The sequence below is a fragment of the Lutjanus erythropterus genome, chromosome 8, assembly GCF_056507025.1.
Source record: "Lutjanus erythropterus isolate fLutEry1 chromosome 8, fLutEry1.hap2, whole genome shotgun sequence".
Classification (NCBI taxonomy): domain Eukaryota; kingdom Metazoa; phylum Chordata; class Actinopteri; order Lutjaniformes; family Lutjanidae; genus Lutjanus; species Lutjanus erythropterus.
In genome coordinates this window covers 20,616,681-20,636,995 of record NC_139324.1, presented here as the reverse complement: position 1 = coordinate 20,636,995, position 20,315 = coordinate 20,616,681, and the positions used below count along the sequence as shown (strand labels likewise).

The 20,315-nt window shown below is 39.8% G+C and overlaps 1 protein-coding gene across 3 annotated transcripts in view; it reads right to left on the bottom strand.

Annotated features, from left to right (window-relative positions):
* The window catches only part of nalcn (sodium leak channel, non-selective), a 95,741-nt gene that overhangs the window by 54,276 nt on the left and 21,150 nt on the right, over positions 1 to 20,315 (bottom strand). For all 3 annotated transcript variants that reach the window (XM_084724865.1, XM_084724867.1, XM_084724866.1), the window contains 2 exons: positions 20,208 to 20,312; positions 13,228 to 13,314 (listed from right to left, as the gene is read on the bottom strand). In XM_084724865.1, coding sequence (XP_084580991.1) covers positions 13,228 to 13,314; positions 20,208 to 20,312 — 192 coding nt within the window. The remainder of the gene's footprint in view (positions 1 to 13,227; positions 13,315 to 20,207; positions 20,313 to 20,315) is intronic.

Below are 20,315 nucleotides of genomic sequence, written 5' to 3'. Positions count from 1 at the left end.
AAAGACATCACTTTGGGCTCTGAGAAACTGTGACGAGCACTTTTCACGTTTTTTATGCCATATTAAGATTTAAATAATTAAATGAAAATAATTGTAGATTCATCAATAATGAAAATAATAGTTGCAGCCTTAAAAGCGCATCTATCTGATGGCGGTGCTTCAGATTGGTGGCTTGAAGATCGTTGATTGACTGAAAACAGAGTAAGAGGACAAGAAGCCTAGTTTTCTCTCAGACCACTGGAATTCCAGTATGCCTAAAGGTTATAATGGAACTTTTGCCCAATGACACCAGAAATAAAACTGCCTTCCCCTGCTTTAAGATACTGCAATACACCATGAATAAACAGTCATATACACAGCTGTGAAACTCCCTTCACAGTCAAGTCAAATGTATAGAAACTTTAAATTTACTTTGGAAAGCCTGGAAAGCCTTCTCACAGTAGAGGTACACTTTTTGCTCTCAAATCTTTCTGTGTTACTAAAGTATCTTCTGCTCTTATTCTGTACTGTCTTGATGAACAGAACATGCTATTCATTTTTGTAACAAATGTGAATGCCATTCTTTTCAGTTCGACTGATAGTACAGACCGACAGAGCTGCTAGCCTTGGGATTGGGTGTTTTTGCACAACATACACACATGCCCACTCTACACACACAGTGGTTAGGCTCCCTGACTGAGATTGGACGTGACAAAGCAGTTTGACATTTCCAGCAACCAGACGCTCTCCCCCATGGGTGTTTTGGCTGAACAGAGTTGTGTGTGTGTGTGTGAGGGAAGGAGGGAGCAAGAGAGATAGAAGCAAACTGACAGAGAACAGAAAGTCCACGTTTGCTCGTATGAAACGGTTGATTTTCTCAAGGTCCTGACGCTGTCCATATTCTCTGTCAGCTTTTGGGAATCACACTGCTAAGAGAAGCTGGAGTGCAGGGTGCATTTGTAACCTCTGTTATATGGAGATACAGTCTGCCCGTCCAGCTCTGCCACAGAATTGCCTTTTAATCTTTCCCTCACATTCCCTTTGTTTGGTGCACTTCACCAGATAACACTCTCTATGTTCTGTCCAGGGCAAAACAGCCGAGTTTGCCCAACACAGCTGATGGCAGCGGCACACCATATATGGCCTCAAGATGTCAGAATCAATTTAACAGCATCAATTGTGGGACAAGATGGCCCTCCCGTGCTGTTTGATGTTTCTTAGCTTGTGTGTCTCTGAAATCCTTTCACACGTCTTTGATGGATGCTATTTATTTGTGTTACCTCTGGCTGGGTCTTTGAAACACCAGGTGCTCACTGTGCAAAGGCACAAGCGGGCGCACACGCACACACATACTAGTTGGAGTCGAGCTTTGCAAGCAGAAGCTACGCATAGCCAAAGCTGTGGCTTTGGCATTTCGCCAAGGAAGACCATCTGACAGCAAAGCTTGATTTCTGCAACCCTAGTTCCAAAAAAGTTGGGATACTTTGTAAAACATAAACAGAATGTGATGATTTGCAAATCCTTTTCGACCTATATTCAAGTGAATACAAGACATGACATTTAATGTTTACACTGCTACACCTCACTGTTTTTTTTATAAATATACATTCTTACTGAATTTAATGCTTGCAACATGTTCCAAAGTTGGGATGGGTACAGGTTTACCACTGTGTTGAATTACTTTTTCTTTTAACAATACTAAGCATCTGGGAACTGAGAACACTAATTGTTGAACGACGATGTCCGACTTTAGTTGCTCAACAGACCGGGAACCACATTGTCATATTTTGTACTTCATGATGCGCCACACATTTTCAATGGGCAACAGGATTGGACTGCAAGCAGGCCAGTCTAGTACCCATACTGTTACTACAAAACCACACTTTTGTAACACGTGCAGATAGTGTCTTGGCATTGTCTTGCTGAAATAAGCAGGGACATCCCTGGAAAAAAAAGTCATCTTGATAGCAGCATATGTTATCTGTATTTCAGCATTAATGGGGCCTTCACAATTGTGTTACCCATGCCATTGGCCCTAACACACCCCAATACCATCACAGATGCTGGCTTTTGAACTTTGCACCAGTAACAATCTGAATGGTCCCTTTCCTCTGAATGGTCCTTTTCTCATCCTCAAATTCAGTGTATAGTTGCAAAACAATTAAGTTTATCAGTTTGAACATTTTGTCTTTGTACTCTTAATTTCAACTGAATATAAGTTGAATGAATGCTTTCTGATTTTACTAACCTTTAACGCAACGCAATGTTGCAAATTTTTTGGAATTAAGGTTTTAGAATGGCAGGGCGGCATGGTGGTGCAGTGGTTAGCACTGCTGCCTCACAGCAAGAAGGTCCTGAGTTCGAATCCCCCAGCTGGCTGGGGGAGGGCCTTTCTGTTCAAAGACATGCTAGGTTAGGGGTGTATCCCGCCTCTTGCCCAATGTCAGCTGGGATAGGCTCCAGCCTCTCGGCGACCCTTTGGGAATAAGCAGTTACAGAAAATGGATGGATGGGTTTTGCCATGAAACCATATATTCTGCAAAACACAACTTAAACTCAGCTCTTTTATACTTGACTGCAACAGAGTGCACATAATTCATTAGAAATTATGTATGCAAATAGTGTTGTGGATAAGACAACTTCAAGTGGCATGTAAATTGGTATTTGGGGAAACATTGGACTCGGGGTGTGCTTTCCTGCAGTAAAACATGAAAAACATAAAAGATGAGAAGAAATGCACACTGATTTCTCTTTTCATCAAACCCTCTGGCTTTTTGTCTGAACTCTTTTGTGTTTTTATCACCCAATTTATACCCAGTTCATTTCACCCAGTGCAGCAAAGCCTCATACTCTCCAAAGACTGTCTGTTCAATGTGACACAAACTGCAGTCTCACAGAAGGGGTAGGACAGATTTCAGCTCTGCTCATTAGAGACATCCCAATATGATCCACTGTCAATACGCATAGTGATCACCTGGAGGAGGGGGTTAATTCCATCATACCTGGAGCATTTCCAATGGCTGTAACTGAAACACAACCACGACATAGAGGGAGACTGACAGACCAACGACTGCTTCCTCATGCTCCGTCTGTTCACTCAGACTGCCAAGGAGGACAAATGCTCTTTCCGCTGGTACATGAGACGAGTGTAGCACATGTGCACATAGCTGGCAAGATATAGCAGTATTCACACAGGAATTGTCACCAACAGACTGGGCCGTGTTCTGGCACCGTCTCCTGCTACAGTTTTCTCTCTCCTGTTTACTGAGATTAAGAAGAAACTGTGAGGGATTACAGGCCGCCTCACTTGACGTATCTCTTCAGTTTTTTTTCTCTGGAATTTGTTGAATAAACAAGTGATAACAATCCCAGTTCTGTAATGTCTCTTTTCTTTTCCACTGTATGGTACACAACTCTGAATGAAAACAACATGCAGACTAATTCAGAGATATATTGTCAAATTAAGAAACAGCTCAATTTAATTCATGGCTAACTGTGGTATCAAGACAGAGTTATTTAAATCTAAAGCTCTAAGGTGTGGGTGTATAAAATCTTGCTGGGTTGAGGATCTAGTGGAGTGGCAGCCCCTTGGCTTATTATGGCCCTGAGGAGAGCAGGCTGACTCATGTCTCTGGCTGGAAAACAGGTCTTAATAAAACATGATGGCCTGCCTGTCTGCACCCTCCTACTCTTGATAATATCTGCTGCGCTTTGCCACCCGCTTCGCCCCTATCTGGCTACTCCTTATAGAGCTCCTTGGAGTTTTTGATTTATCTTATTTCAGCATATATCACTATATGTGCATCTGGCTGGTTGTAGTCTAGACCGGATAAACAACTCCATTAAGTTGCTGCCTTCTGTCTAAGGCTGGGTTCCACCAACAAGGATTAATGTTTTAAACCACTTTGAAGCATGGTTTAAATTAAAATTCTTTTGCACCAATCTTTTAAACTTTTAAAATTAAGAACGATTACATTTGAATTTCTCTCAGTCTCAGTTTAGTTGTTATTCTAAACCTTAGGAGGACACCATTTTAAAATGTGATCCAGTGTTAACTTTAGAGTTAAACTTGAGCAGGTTTAACTTTTAAAATGGCTGCCTTTTTGAGATGGATTAATAAAAACAATCAAGTTCCTCGATAAAGTTCAGGGACAAACTTTTTTGTTAATTTCTTTGTTTGTTTTATACTGGCAGACTGCTGGACAGACCTGAAAACTGCCCCCTCACCCCTTAATTTCAGTTTAGATCGCTAAACTTGATTTTATTAGACCCAGAAATGGGTCTAATAAAATGAAATGAAATAATCATATCTGGATTTCCTATTTTAAACCTAGTTTTGCTAAACTCTGATTATAACTAATCCTGGATTAAGTTAATCTTTGTTGGCGCAACCCAGTCTAAGAGGATTGATCTCACAGCACTACATCACATCCTGTTCACTCTCCTCATTCAGGTGATTGTTTACCATAATGCCATTTTTTCACTGCCTCTACCTCTACAATGTTCTCACTGATTATTTTCCTCCTCCTGTTTTTTTCTCTCGAGCCAAATTCCGTTTTTACTATGCCCTCCTTCTCGTTCCACACAGAGACAAACTGACCTTAACCTTGACACGTTGCGTATATGTGTGTGCTTAAAATGATACAAGCTGGAAGATCCTGAGGGCAAAGATCAGTGACAGGGGTAAAACGAGGGTTCTGGAGAATCAATAACCTCTGGCTTGTAAGGAGGAAGCCAGAGAGGAGTTCCTTTCATCGGACCTCACTACCCCCCAGTGAGCTACAGGGTTATCCATCACTCTGTATTTAGCTCTGTGGACAAGGGGCTGAGGCAGGGGGGTAAGCAGCATTGGGTGCTCACCGCCAAAGAGGTCATGCTAAATTAATCACATGATCCTCCTAGATTTCTAGAAGTAGGTAGCATTTATCATGGCTCTCTTACCCTTCCTTAGTAGTTATTTTAAAGATGTTTTAATTATTTTCAGAGAGAAATGCATTAGTTCCTTGATTTTTATTTAGGGTTACTCTCCATGTTGCATTTTAAAGACTTTATATTTTTTAGTCCAGCAGGGCAAACTTGTATAGTGTTACCTTCATTTTTTTGCTTATAGCAGCCAAAGCTCCAATCTGCAGTGTAATTATGGCATAGTGGAGCACCAGGGGCTAATTAGTAGACCAGGTCTGTAGGGAAAGAAACAGGATGCTTCATTAACCTCTACTGGTCTATTATTGCTACCACAAAAGAAAAACTGAGAAACCAAAGAAAGCACTAAGGAACTGTAAAACAATGGGCCTAATGCAAAAACCACTTGTACAACCACTTTGCACATGATAATTTGCTACATTCATCTATATTCTCCTATTTTGAATGCTCTCTTTTGTACAAACACAATTACACAACATATCTTCACATGCTCCATCCCGTCCATGATGGAGACTTCCTCTTGACCCATTCTTTTTACTGCATTCATCAACTGCCTTGCTGTAGTGAAAGTACTGAGACTATTTCTTCTTTGTTTCAGTGACAGTGCAACCCTAAGGTGGCCCAGCAATATCAGGACTTGATATGTTTTCCAGTTCCTTGGCCTTAGCAAGTCCCTTAATTTCACTCCTGATACTGTCAAAATGATTGACTTTCCATTATGGAACTGAGAAAACAGGACTTCAATCTTGAAAAACTCTTCAATGTAATTTTCATGAATGAATACATCCTTACATATGGAGCAGAAATGTGGCGTTAATTATGCCAAATTATTAATTATCCTAATTTGCAGCTCTCATGAACATGTGCTGAAATACAGAATGCACAGGTGGCATTCATTCACATTTACATGTGTCATTAGCATTAGCTAAGACCAGAAATAATCAGATTAACAGCCCAATCAGAATAAAACTACCTAAAAGTACCTGAATCAGAAGATGCTGATTTGAACCGGCCTGAACAGAATGACTGTTCAATCTGATTGAGAGGGCTAGAGCAAACTTTTGATAATCTATCTGATCAGAAAAAAAATAATAACCATAAACAATTAATCTGATTATTTCTCTCCGGTTTGTCCCATGTGGGAGTAGACAACATGTCATGAAGAAGTTTCAGGGAGGGACAGAAATGTGGCGGTAGAAAAACAGAGTTGGTCAGTAGCGAATACAACTTTTCTGTTAGAAACTTTAACAGATTTAAAGACGCTAATATTGTTCCCAGGATATGTTGAGGGGCCATCTTAAAAAAATACTGGATGTAAAAATTCTTCTTTGTCTTTGTTCACTGGTGGTTGGCAAACCAGAGCCACTTGTTCTTCTGTTTTGTATTTCTGTCAGATTAGACACTTAGACAAAGCAGGTGGAACCAGTTATGAATGTCAAAAAATCAATATTCTGATTAATGTTTTTGGGGCATGTAAACACACATGCTTACGCAGATCATTTTATTTAGCATCCATGTGAATAGTTATACCAGTGTGATTTCAATCAGTTTGAAAAAATATTCTTGTACAAGTCCATCATTAAAAAAAGTAAGAGAAAGTTAAAATAAGAATACAAATACATTCTGGCATTAGGCCAACTGACTGTCCTTTGAGCAGACACAGACTGTGGGATGCAAATACAGCATGGGACAAACAAATTTATACCCCTTTCATAGAATATGTTGATGGTCAAATGATTAGCTTAGCTTAGCTTAGCATGAAGACTGGAAATGAGGAAAGAACTAGCCAAAAATGTCCCTACATGCACCTCTAAATCTCACTATTTAACACATTATATCTTGTTTGTTTATATCTTGTGTGTAAAATGACAAGCTGACGTTTTATTGGGGCTTATGTTTCAGACTGTTTCTTGGTCAGGTATAATGACTTCCTTTATCCCTTTTCCATACACATGTGCTGGCCTGGCTTGACTCAGTGTGACTAAGCACGTCAACCCAGCATGGCAGAGATTGGCATTTCCATTGCAACAGATCTGCCTGCCTGACGGTGTGTCTCAAGTTGAGTGGCCATTAAACTGTGATCAAACACTTCTTTTCTTATAAATTCTTCACACTTAAAGTCCTGTATTTTTTTGTTATTCAAAGGCTTTTATTATGAAGCTGCTAAATCAGGAAATGTCAGGTTTGCATCAGTTTTCATCAATAAAGCAGATACCTAAAAGTACAAACGGTGATGCAAGAGAGAAACTAAACTTCAGGGATTCACTTAGAAGTCACAAATGTACTGAGAGCTGAACATACAGACACTTTTAGAAAACTTTTTTTTTCTGCTCTTGCACATAAGCTGAGATGACATATGCTTGTTTTAGGAGGAGTGAGTTGGGGGTCGTCATGGGTTGGCTACAGTAGGCGAGATGTCACAGCCCACTCGGAGGCGGGTGGAGTTTGCTTTGGACCCACTCCAAAGATGCTGCAATTCATGTGCAACTCGGCACAGCTTGATACATTAAAAGTAGTAATGGAAAAACAAATCAGCATGGCATGGTTTGACATGGCATGGCCAAAACTTACAATGGAAAAGCGCGACTAGTGATGAGACTTAGGACTATCACTGTAAGATTAATAAAACATTGAAAAACAACTGTCAGAGTGAGACAGAAACATGGCGATACTCCCTGCTTTGAGGGCTATTTTGGTTTGTAGCCCCTTAGGAGGGGAAGCTGCCGTTTCCTCTCTGTCTCCAACAAGAGCAGGTGGTTAATCAATTATGTGTTATCTCCAACTGCTGCAGCCCGTTGGACCCAGACAGACGCAGACTGACACACACCCACACGTGCACAAATGGACAGACGTCAACAGACAGATCAACAGACTGACAGTTAGACGCACAGAGGCCTGACCCGACACATAGAGGTGGTTAAAAAGACAGTCGGACAGATACGGGTTAGGTAACAGCAGACAAACAGGAGGACACACACAGGCCGCCTGTCTGTAGATAGCGCCCACCTGCCAGCCCCGAAACATTTTAATCATTTGACGGCCAATTACTCTGGAGCCAGGCAGAGCAGAACAGAAACTCACACTTCACTTCCCCGACACTCGCAGATGGCCCTGCAGGCTGGATCTCCGCTGCCTGTCTTTACTCTACCTGCCTACTGAGCTCACACTGCTTTCTTTCTGATATGGGTGAAAAAGCAGCAGAATAAGGTGTTCGGCAAGAAGAAGAAGACAGACGGGGGTATCTATCATTAATCAAAAATGATACCACAATAATACGACGTGCCTTCTCTCACCCGCCATGACAGCATCAACAGGGGCGACTTTTTTAACCAGGGTGGCCAAAAAAATTGTACCTCCACTATAATTTCTTCTCCAGGCTGTGAGGCCCACCACCTCACAATCAAAAATAGTTAGATTTTTATGATTTAATCACCATTTGTTTTATATATTTTTGTGTGTAGTTTCTGCTTTTGTAAGTAGCATAAAACTATAACTAATGGGGCTCTGCCTTTGGCATTTTTTACTGTGCTGAGTCAAACCATGGCATGCTAATTTGAATTTCGGTTACCACTTTGAATGCACTGAGCTGTGCCAAGTCACTCTCAAGATGGACGTTCTCCAGGATGGGGCCAAAACGAGCTTGTCCCATCTCTATGCGGGCTGTGCTTACATCACACCAACCTCATCTAAGAACGGAAAATAAAGCCAATTGAAAAAATGCTAAAACATGTGGGTAATTCAGATGATAAAACTACCATCTGTAGCACAAATGTTTTCTCTAGTTGTCATTTCTCTCTTCATTAGCTATCAGAGCACATTATGAGCAGTCCATGCCATGTTATAATGCATGAAACCACGCTTAGCTTAAACTAATTTATGGACAGTGTCCAACTGAAAATCTGTTACGACAGAAAACATTAGAAACTTATAATTTCTCTTTAAAGAGGCCCTTGTGTTTTTTTTCTGATTGAACAGCTGGGTTATATCTTGTGGTTTCCTGACACCATCAGAAAATCACAACATTTTCAGAGTGCTTTGATGGCTTGACACACCACAAAATGTTGTCAGTATGTGACTGGCAACTGAAAACAATGAATGGCTTTTGAAATGAAGCGCTATATGATGCGTGTCAAAGTCACTCTCTGTACTATTCAGCTTTTACACCACTTGATTATTGTTTGCCTCTTACTTGACACTTTGAATCATCAAGTAGGCAGAAATCTAACTGACAACTGAAGTACTTTAAACTTCACCCAAAATGTGGATTTTAGTGCCAAATACTGATATTCTAAGCTTGAAAGGTGGCTGTTAAATCAAAGTAAATTCCTTATTAGCAGAGACCAATTTTCAATAACAACCAAAATGAAAACATCCAACAAAAATGGTACTTTGCTGTCCCTCATGTGACAAAAAGAGGGATAACAGTGCAAATAAAGAGATACCTTATTTAACTGAGTAACTGTGATAGTTCTTGTAGAAGATGTCATATAATCAATCATTTGTTTTTTTTCTCACCATCTTAATGTTGGTGGTCTGAATAATCATCGCTGGTTGCTTAATTCATACATCAAATATCTGGCAGTAAAACAAAAAAGAGACCGGTGATAGGTAACCAGTGTGAAGCACAATGAGAGGGACACAATCTGTCAGAATGTAAAAACACATTGTTTTGCGTCTATAATTAGAACAGGGTCTGTGTCACATTACTGAATCACACTAGCTGACATGTCGACTAGATGCTAAGAAACAACAGTGGATTTTTGAACAAACTATTGGAGGACAGTGCAGTGATCCCTGGATATTGGTTGAGACAGGTCCCAACCATTCTTACCCAATCATACACACTTGCATGTGACTGATTAAAAAAAAAACAATACTTGCTTGAGCATCAAGACAACTCAGACTACAAGTGAATCACACACCCAATGCAACAAAAATACCTTCTGCCTCCTTATCTTCACGAATTCTTTGACCACTCTGTCTCCTCTTTTATCCTATTTTTTCACTCTGCAACCTTGTAGCATTGCAATAAATATCTGGTGTAACATGGGTCTTAGTATGAAATATACTCCCTTTATAAAAAGAATGAATGATAATACGATTATTGCTTTCTATACTCCTCTCTTTCTATGGCGCCTTTCATGTGTCAGGCTCTCTCTGACAGGAGACATCTATCACAATTTCTGGGCCATTGCCCAGAGCTGAAACGGTCCATGTGTGAGTTGTTCTACACTCTGACCCACTAAAACACTCTGCTACTCAGTCCGTCTCACAGGAAGTCGGCCCACAAATTCTGTATCCTTAAGGCGGTGTTCAGACTTAAAATAGCAATGTGTGAAAAAAAGGGGGGTCTGCCTAGGTATGGGTCAGGTGCTTTAGGTACTAGTAAGAGGACTAGTTTTGACTAGCTTCATCAATAATCCATGAGTACAAAGGTACAATAACATTACACAGTTTTAGCTGACTTTATATCATTAGAGAGTTATCATATTTCAAGAGAGATTAATTGAAGGGGTCCATTGTATAAGATGTACAGGGATTTCAGGCATATATGCCAGAAATGCTACAAATACCACAGAATGAGCCATTTTTATCCACAAAGGGCGCAAGTCCTGTTCAGTGGAGTCTGCCATGTTACACCGCTATGTTTCTATAATAGCTCATAGTACACAACCCAAACAGGGGCTCTATATAGCCTTTTGCATTTGCACTTGTGCCCACCATAAGTTCTTTTACATTCTTAGCCAATTGGAGGTGGAAGGTGAAACAAGGTGTTTAAAATTTGCAAGCTCAATGTTGGATGCCATTTTCTTTTTTTTAAGGAAGACTTTTTATGCAACTTCTTTTAAAAAATTGCTTCATGGCTATCAGGACAAATTAATTTGCAAAACTATAGTAAAGCATTTGTTCAACCAAGAACACCCTTCATTTTTCATTTTTACCATAAATAAATTACTGAATTATTATCAATTAATAAATTCAATTTCTCTGCATTTGAACACTGTTAGAAACACTTGGAATAATGTAAGCACACAAGCCAACAAAATATGAAACAAAGGTCTAGCATTTTAACCATGTTAAAATGTGAAAATGTTCCTTTTGTAGATTTAGGGGTCAATGTAACTGATAAAACAACTTACAAAATAAACAGATCTAACATGATTTAGTCATTTACTGTCATGTAAAACATTTCATACCATTGCAATCCTAATCACTAGGTGAACAGCAGAATTATGTAATTTACATGAATGTGCTTGAATGCATTAAGGTAATACAATGTGTGGCCAGATGATGTTGAATTGTGGCAAACATTAAGCCAGGTTAAAATCTTTTGCCAGACAGCCCTGTGTTGTTATGTCGGAGCCTTCTGCATGGGGGCCCTACCTTGCCAACACAGCAGTTTCATAGAAATGAAAGTTGTGTCTTTTGACTCAGTGCTATTGTTGGTCTGAACATGGCCTAATGCCTCTCTGTCAATCTGTTAACCTTTCATTCTACTGTCAGAAGTGGTCTTCTTGGTGGCACAGGATGACAACAAAGCTATTTTGGTATGAGTGAATGAGGCAGATGAAACAGTCTTTGGGTGTTCCATGTAATGGAGCACGGGGCTCAGAGGGAAGTCAGCCGTGTTTATCCCTCTGGTTATCCCTCTATCTAAATCTTTCCTCCAACTGATGATGAGGCTCTGGGGGACATGCTGTTTTAATGGGAATCTTGCATATTTCACGTTCTCTCTCTTCTCTCTCATGTCTTCCCTTCTTCTATACCCCATTTCTCTATTTTTATTTGTGCTCTCTTCCTTGCTCTGTTTGTGTGTGCCTCCTTCAAGCTTAGCTCTGGAACAGTGTTTTCTCCATGAGGGTTTGTTGACAGCTATCCTCCCTCTCATAGCCGTAGACTCTATTGGCAGTCTCTCACAGCAAGGGCCCAGCCTTTTACACCACACCGCTATCAACAGTGGGCCAGCTGTAAGCAACGCCTGCTGCTTTCAGCTTATCTTTAAAGCCCAACCATTTGGATCACACTGACCACAAGGCAGCAGCGGCGTCCATCATGTAGACGTCATTTAAAACTCATCTATCACTGGAGCAACATCATTAGTGCAGCTCTACACATCAAACATGAGCCTCCCTTATTCAAAATCCCATCATTTAGTCATTTGACACAGCCATTGAAGACACAGACAAATGTGGAAACAATGAGGTGATACTGCGTGCATCTGTGGCACTTGTTAAATAGATGAGGTTTACTGATTCTCCATTAATACAAAGCATTTCAGAGAGATCTAAATAACAATGGAAAGTGTTGCATACACAAGTGCATGCACACACGGGGCTGTGACGACAACCACAATACTGCAATATCACAGTCGTATGATGTGGGGTTGGGCTCAAAGCCACAAATTTTAGTAAAGTAAGAGAGTAAATCTCATGTTCAGATCAGCACACTGATCTATTAATATATCCATGTCAGCGCTGTCACACACAAGTCAGAAACACAGTCTCTGATTTGCCAACAGACTCCAGGCACTTTAGGGTTACCAGTGTGTGACTAGCAACTCACTAACAATAAGTTGTAGTGCAGTAGTAAGTAACTACCTAACTGGATTTATAATTATGGATTTATTTTTACCACATCTCCAAAAGGACACTGCAGACCAAGGCTGGATTACACAGCTTCTGAAAGGGTATGATCCCACCAGAGCAGATGTTGAGGTATAACACTAACATCAGCATTAGCTTAATGTTTTCTGCTCAGCTTAGTTCAGGGTTAACCCTATCACTTCTTCAGTTTGGGAAATAAAGGACGAGACTTTTCTTGGTCTTGAGAAGCTGCCGCGTTTATTAACTGACAAACTATAACCTGCACTGTACATTTACTGCCAAACTTACTGCTACTTTTAATTTTCTGCTCCACTACAAACGGGCACCATCAGTCATCCATCCCTCTGCCTCACTTGCACACTGCACACAGTTATGCACTACCCTATTACTTAAAGGAGACATGCTATGCTTATGAAAGTATCTTTCAATAAAGTGCAATAAAATGCAATTACTGTAGGCACTTGTGGTAAACCATCGTCCTGCGGTAATATGTTGCTTTTTCACTGGAAAAAATCCATACCGTCACAGCTCTACACAAATACACAGCTCAGCTTTTATATGCCAGGTATGTTTAAGTGCCTCCTTTCACATAGGCTGAACATATTTCATAGAATTATGAGTGTGTGTGTGTATGTGTGTGTGAGAGAGAGAGAGAGAGAGAGACAGAGAGACACTTCACACCGGCAGCATCAACAGCATATTAATAATGTGCTGTGTTTACCTGGAGGCAGGCAGGCGCTCGGCCATGTGGTTTGTTGACGTCCACAGCTACAAGCTGCCATCCCCCAGCAGCGTCTTCATGGAACATCTGTGGCACAAGGACAGCACATGAGGGGCAGAACACACAAAGAAACCCTGCACACCATTCAAAGTACTGGGCCAGACTCAAACACACACACATCCACCCTTTGGCTACATCTTCATAAAACATCTGTGGCCACAAAAAAAAGCTGAAGGCATCGTGCACACATGCAGAGGGTCGTACCCACACAAAAACAGCATGGTAGCTACTAAATACAGTATGTAGGCCTAAGGACGTAACACTAGAAATAAAAACAAACCAATATCACAGCAGAGACTTTAAAACTCACAAGACAGCTGGCTCACTCATGAATACCAATCATTTTGCTAAAACATAAACACAACAACTAAGTAAAAAGCCTTATCAGGACAACCAGTTTCAAAATGTCAAATAATGTTAGTATTAGTTTCAGTTAGCGATGCAATGTGCTAATATTTTAACAAGACCAACAGTCTACAACCATGCTAGTGGCTTTGTGAGACTGTGCTTCGAACTGAATGCTGTTGTCTGCGTACTGGCATGCTCAGAATGACCATGCTAATATGCATGGCACACCCATCAGCCTTGGCTGTACTTTGTGTTTGCAAGAGCTTATCCATAAACTAAACCACTAAAATAACATTTTGACCTGATGATGGAAAGTCATCATGAAAGTGATTACAACTTATCCTGGGTTGTTGGAGACATTTAACCTCCAAAAACATGCCAACTAAGGGTGAACAATATGTAAAAAATATATATTCCAATTATGTTCTTGCGATGTGAATCAGGATTTCAGCATGAATAGTAATTTTTTCACTTTCACTTTCCACTGAAAAAAGAAAATAAATAAATAAAATAAAAAGGACAATGATGTGATTTGTCCTGGAGTCTATACCAAACAAGCATGTTCCCTTACTTTTGGAGAATGTAATTTGTAGGCCAGGGCTTCTCTGTAGCGCCACAGTGTTCAATTCATAACGCTATGTTGTGACATGTCACTTTCATCAAAAAAAAATTCTGCTCCTACAATTTGGGTATTGCACTCGGCTATATTGTGATTTTGATAAAATTTCAGTGAATTGTTCAGGTCATGGTGACACTACAGGAAAAGTTAAGGTATCATACACCACCACACAAATTGTATTCCAATGCTTCCAGTAGATGCTGTGACAGGGGGAAAAGTTGGGCAATGACCAAAGTCAGTAGGATTCATTCTCTGGTCATATTTGTTGAGATGCTTCAGGGGAGGTAAAAAAAAAAAGAAGAAGCCATAAATCGCCATCCTTTTACATTCACTTCACATTTCTCCATGCACTGGGTACAATATTGAATCACTTTGTATCATCTGTAGTTTCTGAAATGGTGAGAATGATCCAACACAACTGTGAGCACCAAGTGATATTTGAAGGTTTAAACTTCCAGTTGCATCACACAGCCTATTCAAAGACCTGTTGCTTGTTTCTTACTATATAGAAACCTTTCAACCACTGTTACGTGCCACAGTGTGTATTGTCGTACTCTCCTCTGCCCAGGTTCTGCCCCTCCCCCCTTGCAGGTTGCAGTGATTGTCATCAGGTGCAGTCACTCTGCAATCAAGACCTGGGGTGTTAAAAGCCTGGAGAGTGCAGCCAGTCAGGGCCAGTGGGCCATTCGGCAGACTACAGTCTGCAAGTCTGTAGTCTAATCCTGCAGCAGCAGGTTAGACTACTCGTGGCGGTTGACAAGTGCTTTGCTAGCGCTCTCAGCTAGTGAAGTCACTTATCTTTGTGTTTCATGTGCGTGTTAACCTCCATGGTTGGCAAGGGCACTCAGCCCCGCCAGCTAGCAAAGGCACTCGTTGTCTTCAGTGTTTGTGTTCTTGTTAGCCTCCCTGGCTAGCATGGACACTTGTTGTCTTTTGCGTGTGTGTGTTGATTACTTTAGTAGGTTAAGTTAACTTTTGTTTTATTTAATTTAACTTAATTTTACACATAATTTGCTAATAAAAGAACCATTGTTTACATTTTTGTCTCAGTTTTCCTCCAGTCCTTTATCTCCCGGTTAAATTTATTTATTGTTACACCCCTCATCCCCTAGCCCAACTTGGGGGTTGTAACAACCACTCATTAATCATCCTATTCATTAATTACAAAAGTTTCTCCCCTCGTTTCAACTTTTTTCTTATACCTGTCACATTTTCATCACATCCTACCAAGCCCATGGTGCACAATCCATAGCTTTTGTCATCTGGCTTTAATGTAACATGACAAAGGAAATACTATCTACAGCACTGATTTCAAAGACACAGGTTTGATAACATTTAACTTCAGACAAGCCAAAGTAGAATTCAGTGTTATTCAACCTCAAGTTCAGTCCTTAATTACTACTCCACTCATCAAAATATGGAACAAAAAGCTTGATCCTGTGAAACAAAAGTGGATTTATCCATTGTCATTTTATCAACACACTTAGGCTTTAGAGCCTAATCTCTATTAAAAGCCTCAATAATCTGGAGACAGTATAGCAAAGTCAAGGAATAAGTGTGGCATCGGTTGAGTCTCTCAGGGCCACCGTAACCAGCCTTCCTCTCTAGGGAGCTTGAAGAGGAAAGCATATTGTTTCAGCCTCTGTGATTGACAGTTAAGTGATACACCACAGCTAATTAGTTTTTCCCCCTCTATGATAAAGATTGGGGCATGACGATGTAATTACAATTAATTTTGCTAATGGAAAGAAAGACTAATTGTTTTCAAGGTCATAGCAGCACATGCATGCCAGTGGCACCAGCCTGTTTTCCATCATGATTAAAGGAATAGGTTTCAGCTTCATGACTTTGCAAGAAATGTCATTTTATTATTTTTACTATTATTATTTTTATTTATTTATTGACTGAGAGGCGATAACGACACAGAAAACACATCACTGCATGTTTTCCATCATTATTAAAAATGTCATTTTTAAAAGGGAATTCTGAACAAATCCAATCCAAACATATAGCCTAAATTCAAATATGCTTCAGAAATACAACAATAATAGCGTATCTTTTAATCAACAAAACATTTGCAAAATAAAAATGCAGATCCATACATCCACCTGCCATGTCCTTTATTTATTGTTGCATTTATTCGTGTTTTAATTGGCTACTGTCATATTTATGACATATGTAGTTTAATATTGCATCTTTATTTTATAAATTAAAAACACTTTACTCCTAAATTTTCTTCTAACACACTTCTCAACCCTCTTCTATCTATTCAGAGTGGTCTACTGTAAGTGTAGAAGAGACAGTCAAATGCCTGTCACATCAAGATAAAAGTAAGCATTAATCAAGACCTGAGAAACAACTCTTTTCATACCTACAAGGACATGTGTAAGACAGCTAAATGTTCACACTTTAAAAAAAGTCAAGCCAACGATAATCACTAGTATAAATGGGTGGTGTCTAGCCTGTATGATGGTGAGAAATCTACAGGCATAGGATGAACCTCCAAAAACTGTCAAACCATTTTATTATTATTGCTTTACCCTCACCCAAACGACTTCTTTGTGAGAATGAATGCATTTTTAGACCATTAAGTCTGTCAGTATTCCTTATTATGTCTCTTTTGTGGATATCCCTCTATGCCTAAACTCATGGAGCTTTACAGGCAATGAAAACTGGAAGAAAATATGAGCACATGAAACACTTTTTGAACTAACAGTCTTGTAATTTTCTTTTCAACGTCTATATTAGACAAAAAAGTAAAATCCAAGATGCTATTTTACAATTGTAAATATTAAAGTTGTTAGTACAAATGTCCTTTATTTGCCAAAGTTATTTTACTTAAACTTTGGGGTTGTCACTCACTTAGTGGTTCATGTTGATTTTATTAAAAACTTAACCATTGCAACCTTAGCTATCTTATTGAATCAAATTATTCTGGGGACATTTTATGCGTTCGTTAGATAGCAATGATGATGAGAGATGACAGGAAATGAAGGAGAGAAATGAAACATTGCGGTTCATGGTCAGTGTCTTCTCCCTTGAGCCACAGGGACACCCCCACCACTCATGCAGACAATGCGCCTCATTCATGAATGTTCTCCTGATTTTCTCTCATATTTGTTCTTAAACACAGCAGTATGAGGGCAATGTGAAAATCCTAAGTGGGATTCATGAAACATGCGCTGACAGACAAATCTGTTCTTACTGAGTGATGTTGATGACTTGCATTTGATCTTAGATGATGGAGATGGAGCATTGATGTTCACATGAGCACAGTTGCAGCAGTTTGTAATACTTTGCTGCTAATTTGATAACACTGGGAAAAGGCACAGTGCATCGTTGGTGTCCGTAGCTGTCTATGTATACGTCCATTTGGGAGTAATCAAGCGTTAATAGCAGTCTGTCAGACCTATCACCAAACTCTCCCTGGAAGACCATGAAACCGAGTGGCAAGTACTTGCAGATTAGGTGAATTAGATCATTATTTTGCCTCTGATCTAAATTGAGGCACACAGGATTTGAAGAATCTGTCTCAGTAACTTAATCAATCTTTGAGTATAACATTTAAAATTATTAAATGAATATAAAGGTATACAACATTTTTTCTTCTGTGTTCTCAAAGTATAATTTTCTTCATTATCAATATTTCACAGCACAAAACGTGAGTTGGCTTTTGTGTGTACTGGCTTGTATGTGGTCTGGGTCACTCAGATATTCAGTTCTTACCAAATGGGAAACACAAAAGTATTGATCAATGTCACAAAAGTTCTGGAATTGTTTGCATGCATAATCTAACATTAAATCTGTTCATGTGAACGACTGATGCATGAAACTCAATATAATGCAAAGTCTTCTTTACTTTACATTTGATAATTTTGGAAGAATCTAAATCACCACTACAAACATTGCATATATACATGATGCTAGGCAAAGTAAAGCAAAGCCAAGTAGACCAGATGTCCTTCTGCACAGCCATGTCCTCCAGCTCATCTTGGTGAATCCCTCTAGTTTTTTTTTAGTTCTGGGTCCAGTTAGATACGCCTAGAATATTTTCAAAGTGATGCATCATGGACGCATCCTGATAAGATGCCTAAACACCACAAGTAGGCAATTTCTCTCCTAGCTCATTTCAGAGGTCCATCCTCCTTACATTGTCCCTAAGGGTGACCCCAGACATCCTGTGACATAAACTAATTTCAGCCACTTGCATCTTCCATCACAATTCGGTCACTGCTCAGAGCTCATGACCTTTACGACTGGTTGGGACTGAGTGGTAAATCAAGAGCTTCCCCTCCAGGCTAAACCTGATCTTTACCACAACTATCTACCTGGTGATGCTCTAGACTCACAAGTCAGTCTGCTTTGCTTAGCTGAAAGTGAAGACAATCTCCCGGCTTTTGTTATGATATTGAGGGACAGTCAAGAGAAACTGTGACCATTAAGCCTCATTTGAAGCCAACCAAAAAAGACTAGTAGATCGATGCAGGTAACTGTTTTTCATATTGCTTTTTATGAAAGTTTATACTACAGTCTGAGCTGCATCAGCTTTGTTGTTACCGACGCTTGCTGGCTCAGCTGTGTGATCCTTGTCGCTGGTGTGTATGTGTGTGTTTGTGTTGCTTGCTGCTGTATGTAAATTTAATTGATGGATATTCCACATGCAGCTACATGTGAAAAGAAATGGTCAAACTGCAGAAATTCAACTGCATTGTTGTGTAAATATGACTAGTACCAAGCAGCTAGCTTGCTCAGACTATAAAGTTGCTAAATGGGCAGACAGGTGAGACTCACAGATAACCTTACACTTAGCAATATTGCAACAAATTTCTTCAGTTATAAAAATGAAGTAATTTGCAAAAACATTTTGAAAGGTGTTAATACAGCATACTGCACTGTAAAGCCAACCTAAATAACCGCAGAGGAAGTTCTGTCATCAAGACAGCCCTAGCAACAACCAGAGATTCCAAAATCACCTTCAAGACATGTTTGGGTTTACCAGGTCTTCCCCACCACTTCATCCAGATCTGATAGTATAACAAAAACCACACTGATCAGTCAAGTCTTTGGCCCAAAATGTATAGCCACACCAGCTGAATGCCTCACATCCTGGGCCAGCAAGTCCACCCCATCCTATCTAAGAACTTGATTCCAGGAGAAGTGCAATGAAGAAAGGTGAGTCCTCTCTCTATGGACAGGTGAAATTTCAAATCACAAGGATCAGATGTATGGAGCAAGCTTTCACCTGCAACCTAACCTGTTGTCAGGCTGGCTGGGTAAATCTGACTAATCTGCTTTATTAAAAACAATTAAAAAACACTTTATCTGGCTTATTCTATAATTAAGCAGATATGATCTTATCTGGTCTTACATCCGTTGGTCTAGGGGCCCTTAAGCAGCCAATTTTGATGTAAGTGGAGGTATTTATTGATGACCACGCACTCCTGTAACCCTTAAGAAAACCATTCCTGTCAAAACGTGTTTGTGTTCAATGCTTTGATTCTCCTGAATTCATGCAACTTTGATGAACTGAATTTTGATGAATAAACACATTTTTTTGCACTCTGTACTAAGATGACCAGTTTTGGAGAGAGCCCATGTCCAAGAAATGTTTAGAATCAGGTCAGATTTAAAGGTAGAATCACTAGGATTTGTCTCATCCCTAGGACATCAAATACAAATGTTTTGAGCTGGTAAAGCTTCCAAAACAACAGCAAAATAATGAGGAAAAATAAGTAAATACAGGCAGAGGACAGGATCTCTGCAGATACAGCCATCATCATACACATCTAGTGGGGCAAAAGTGATGATTGAAAGAAATTATGTTTATGAGTCTACATTGTTTTTTTGTTTTTTTTTAGGAAAATTATGCATATTATGCCTTTAAGCATTATATTAAGTTGTCCATGTAACACAACTTTGTCAGGATGTGTGTCTTTGAGTGTGGTGGTTGTACCTGTGTTGTAGCAGTAGAGGTGGTACTGCTCCTTGACCCCCACATCTGTTGAAATTGCACTCTGATCTCAGCAAATGTCTCGATGATGACTGCAATGAACACATTCTG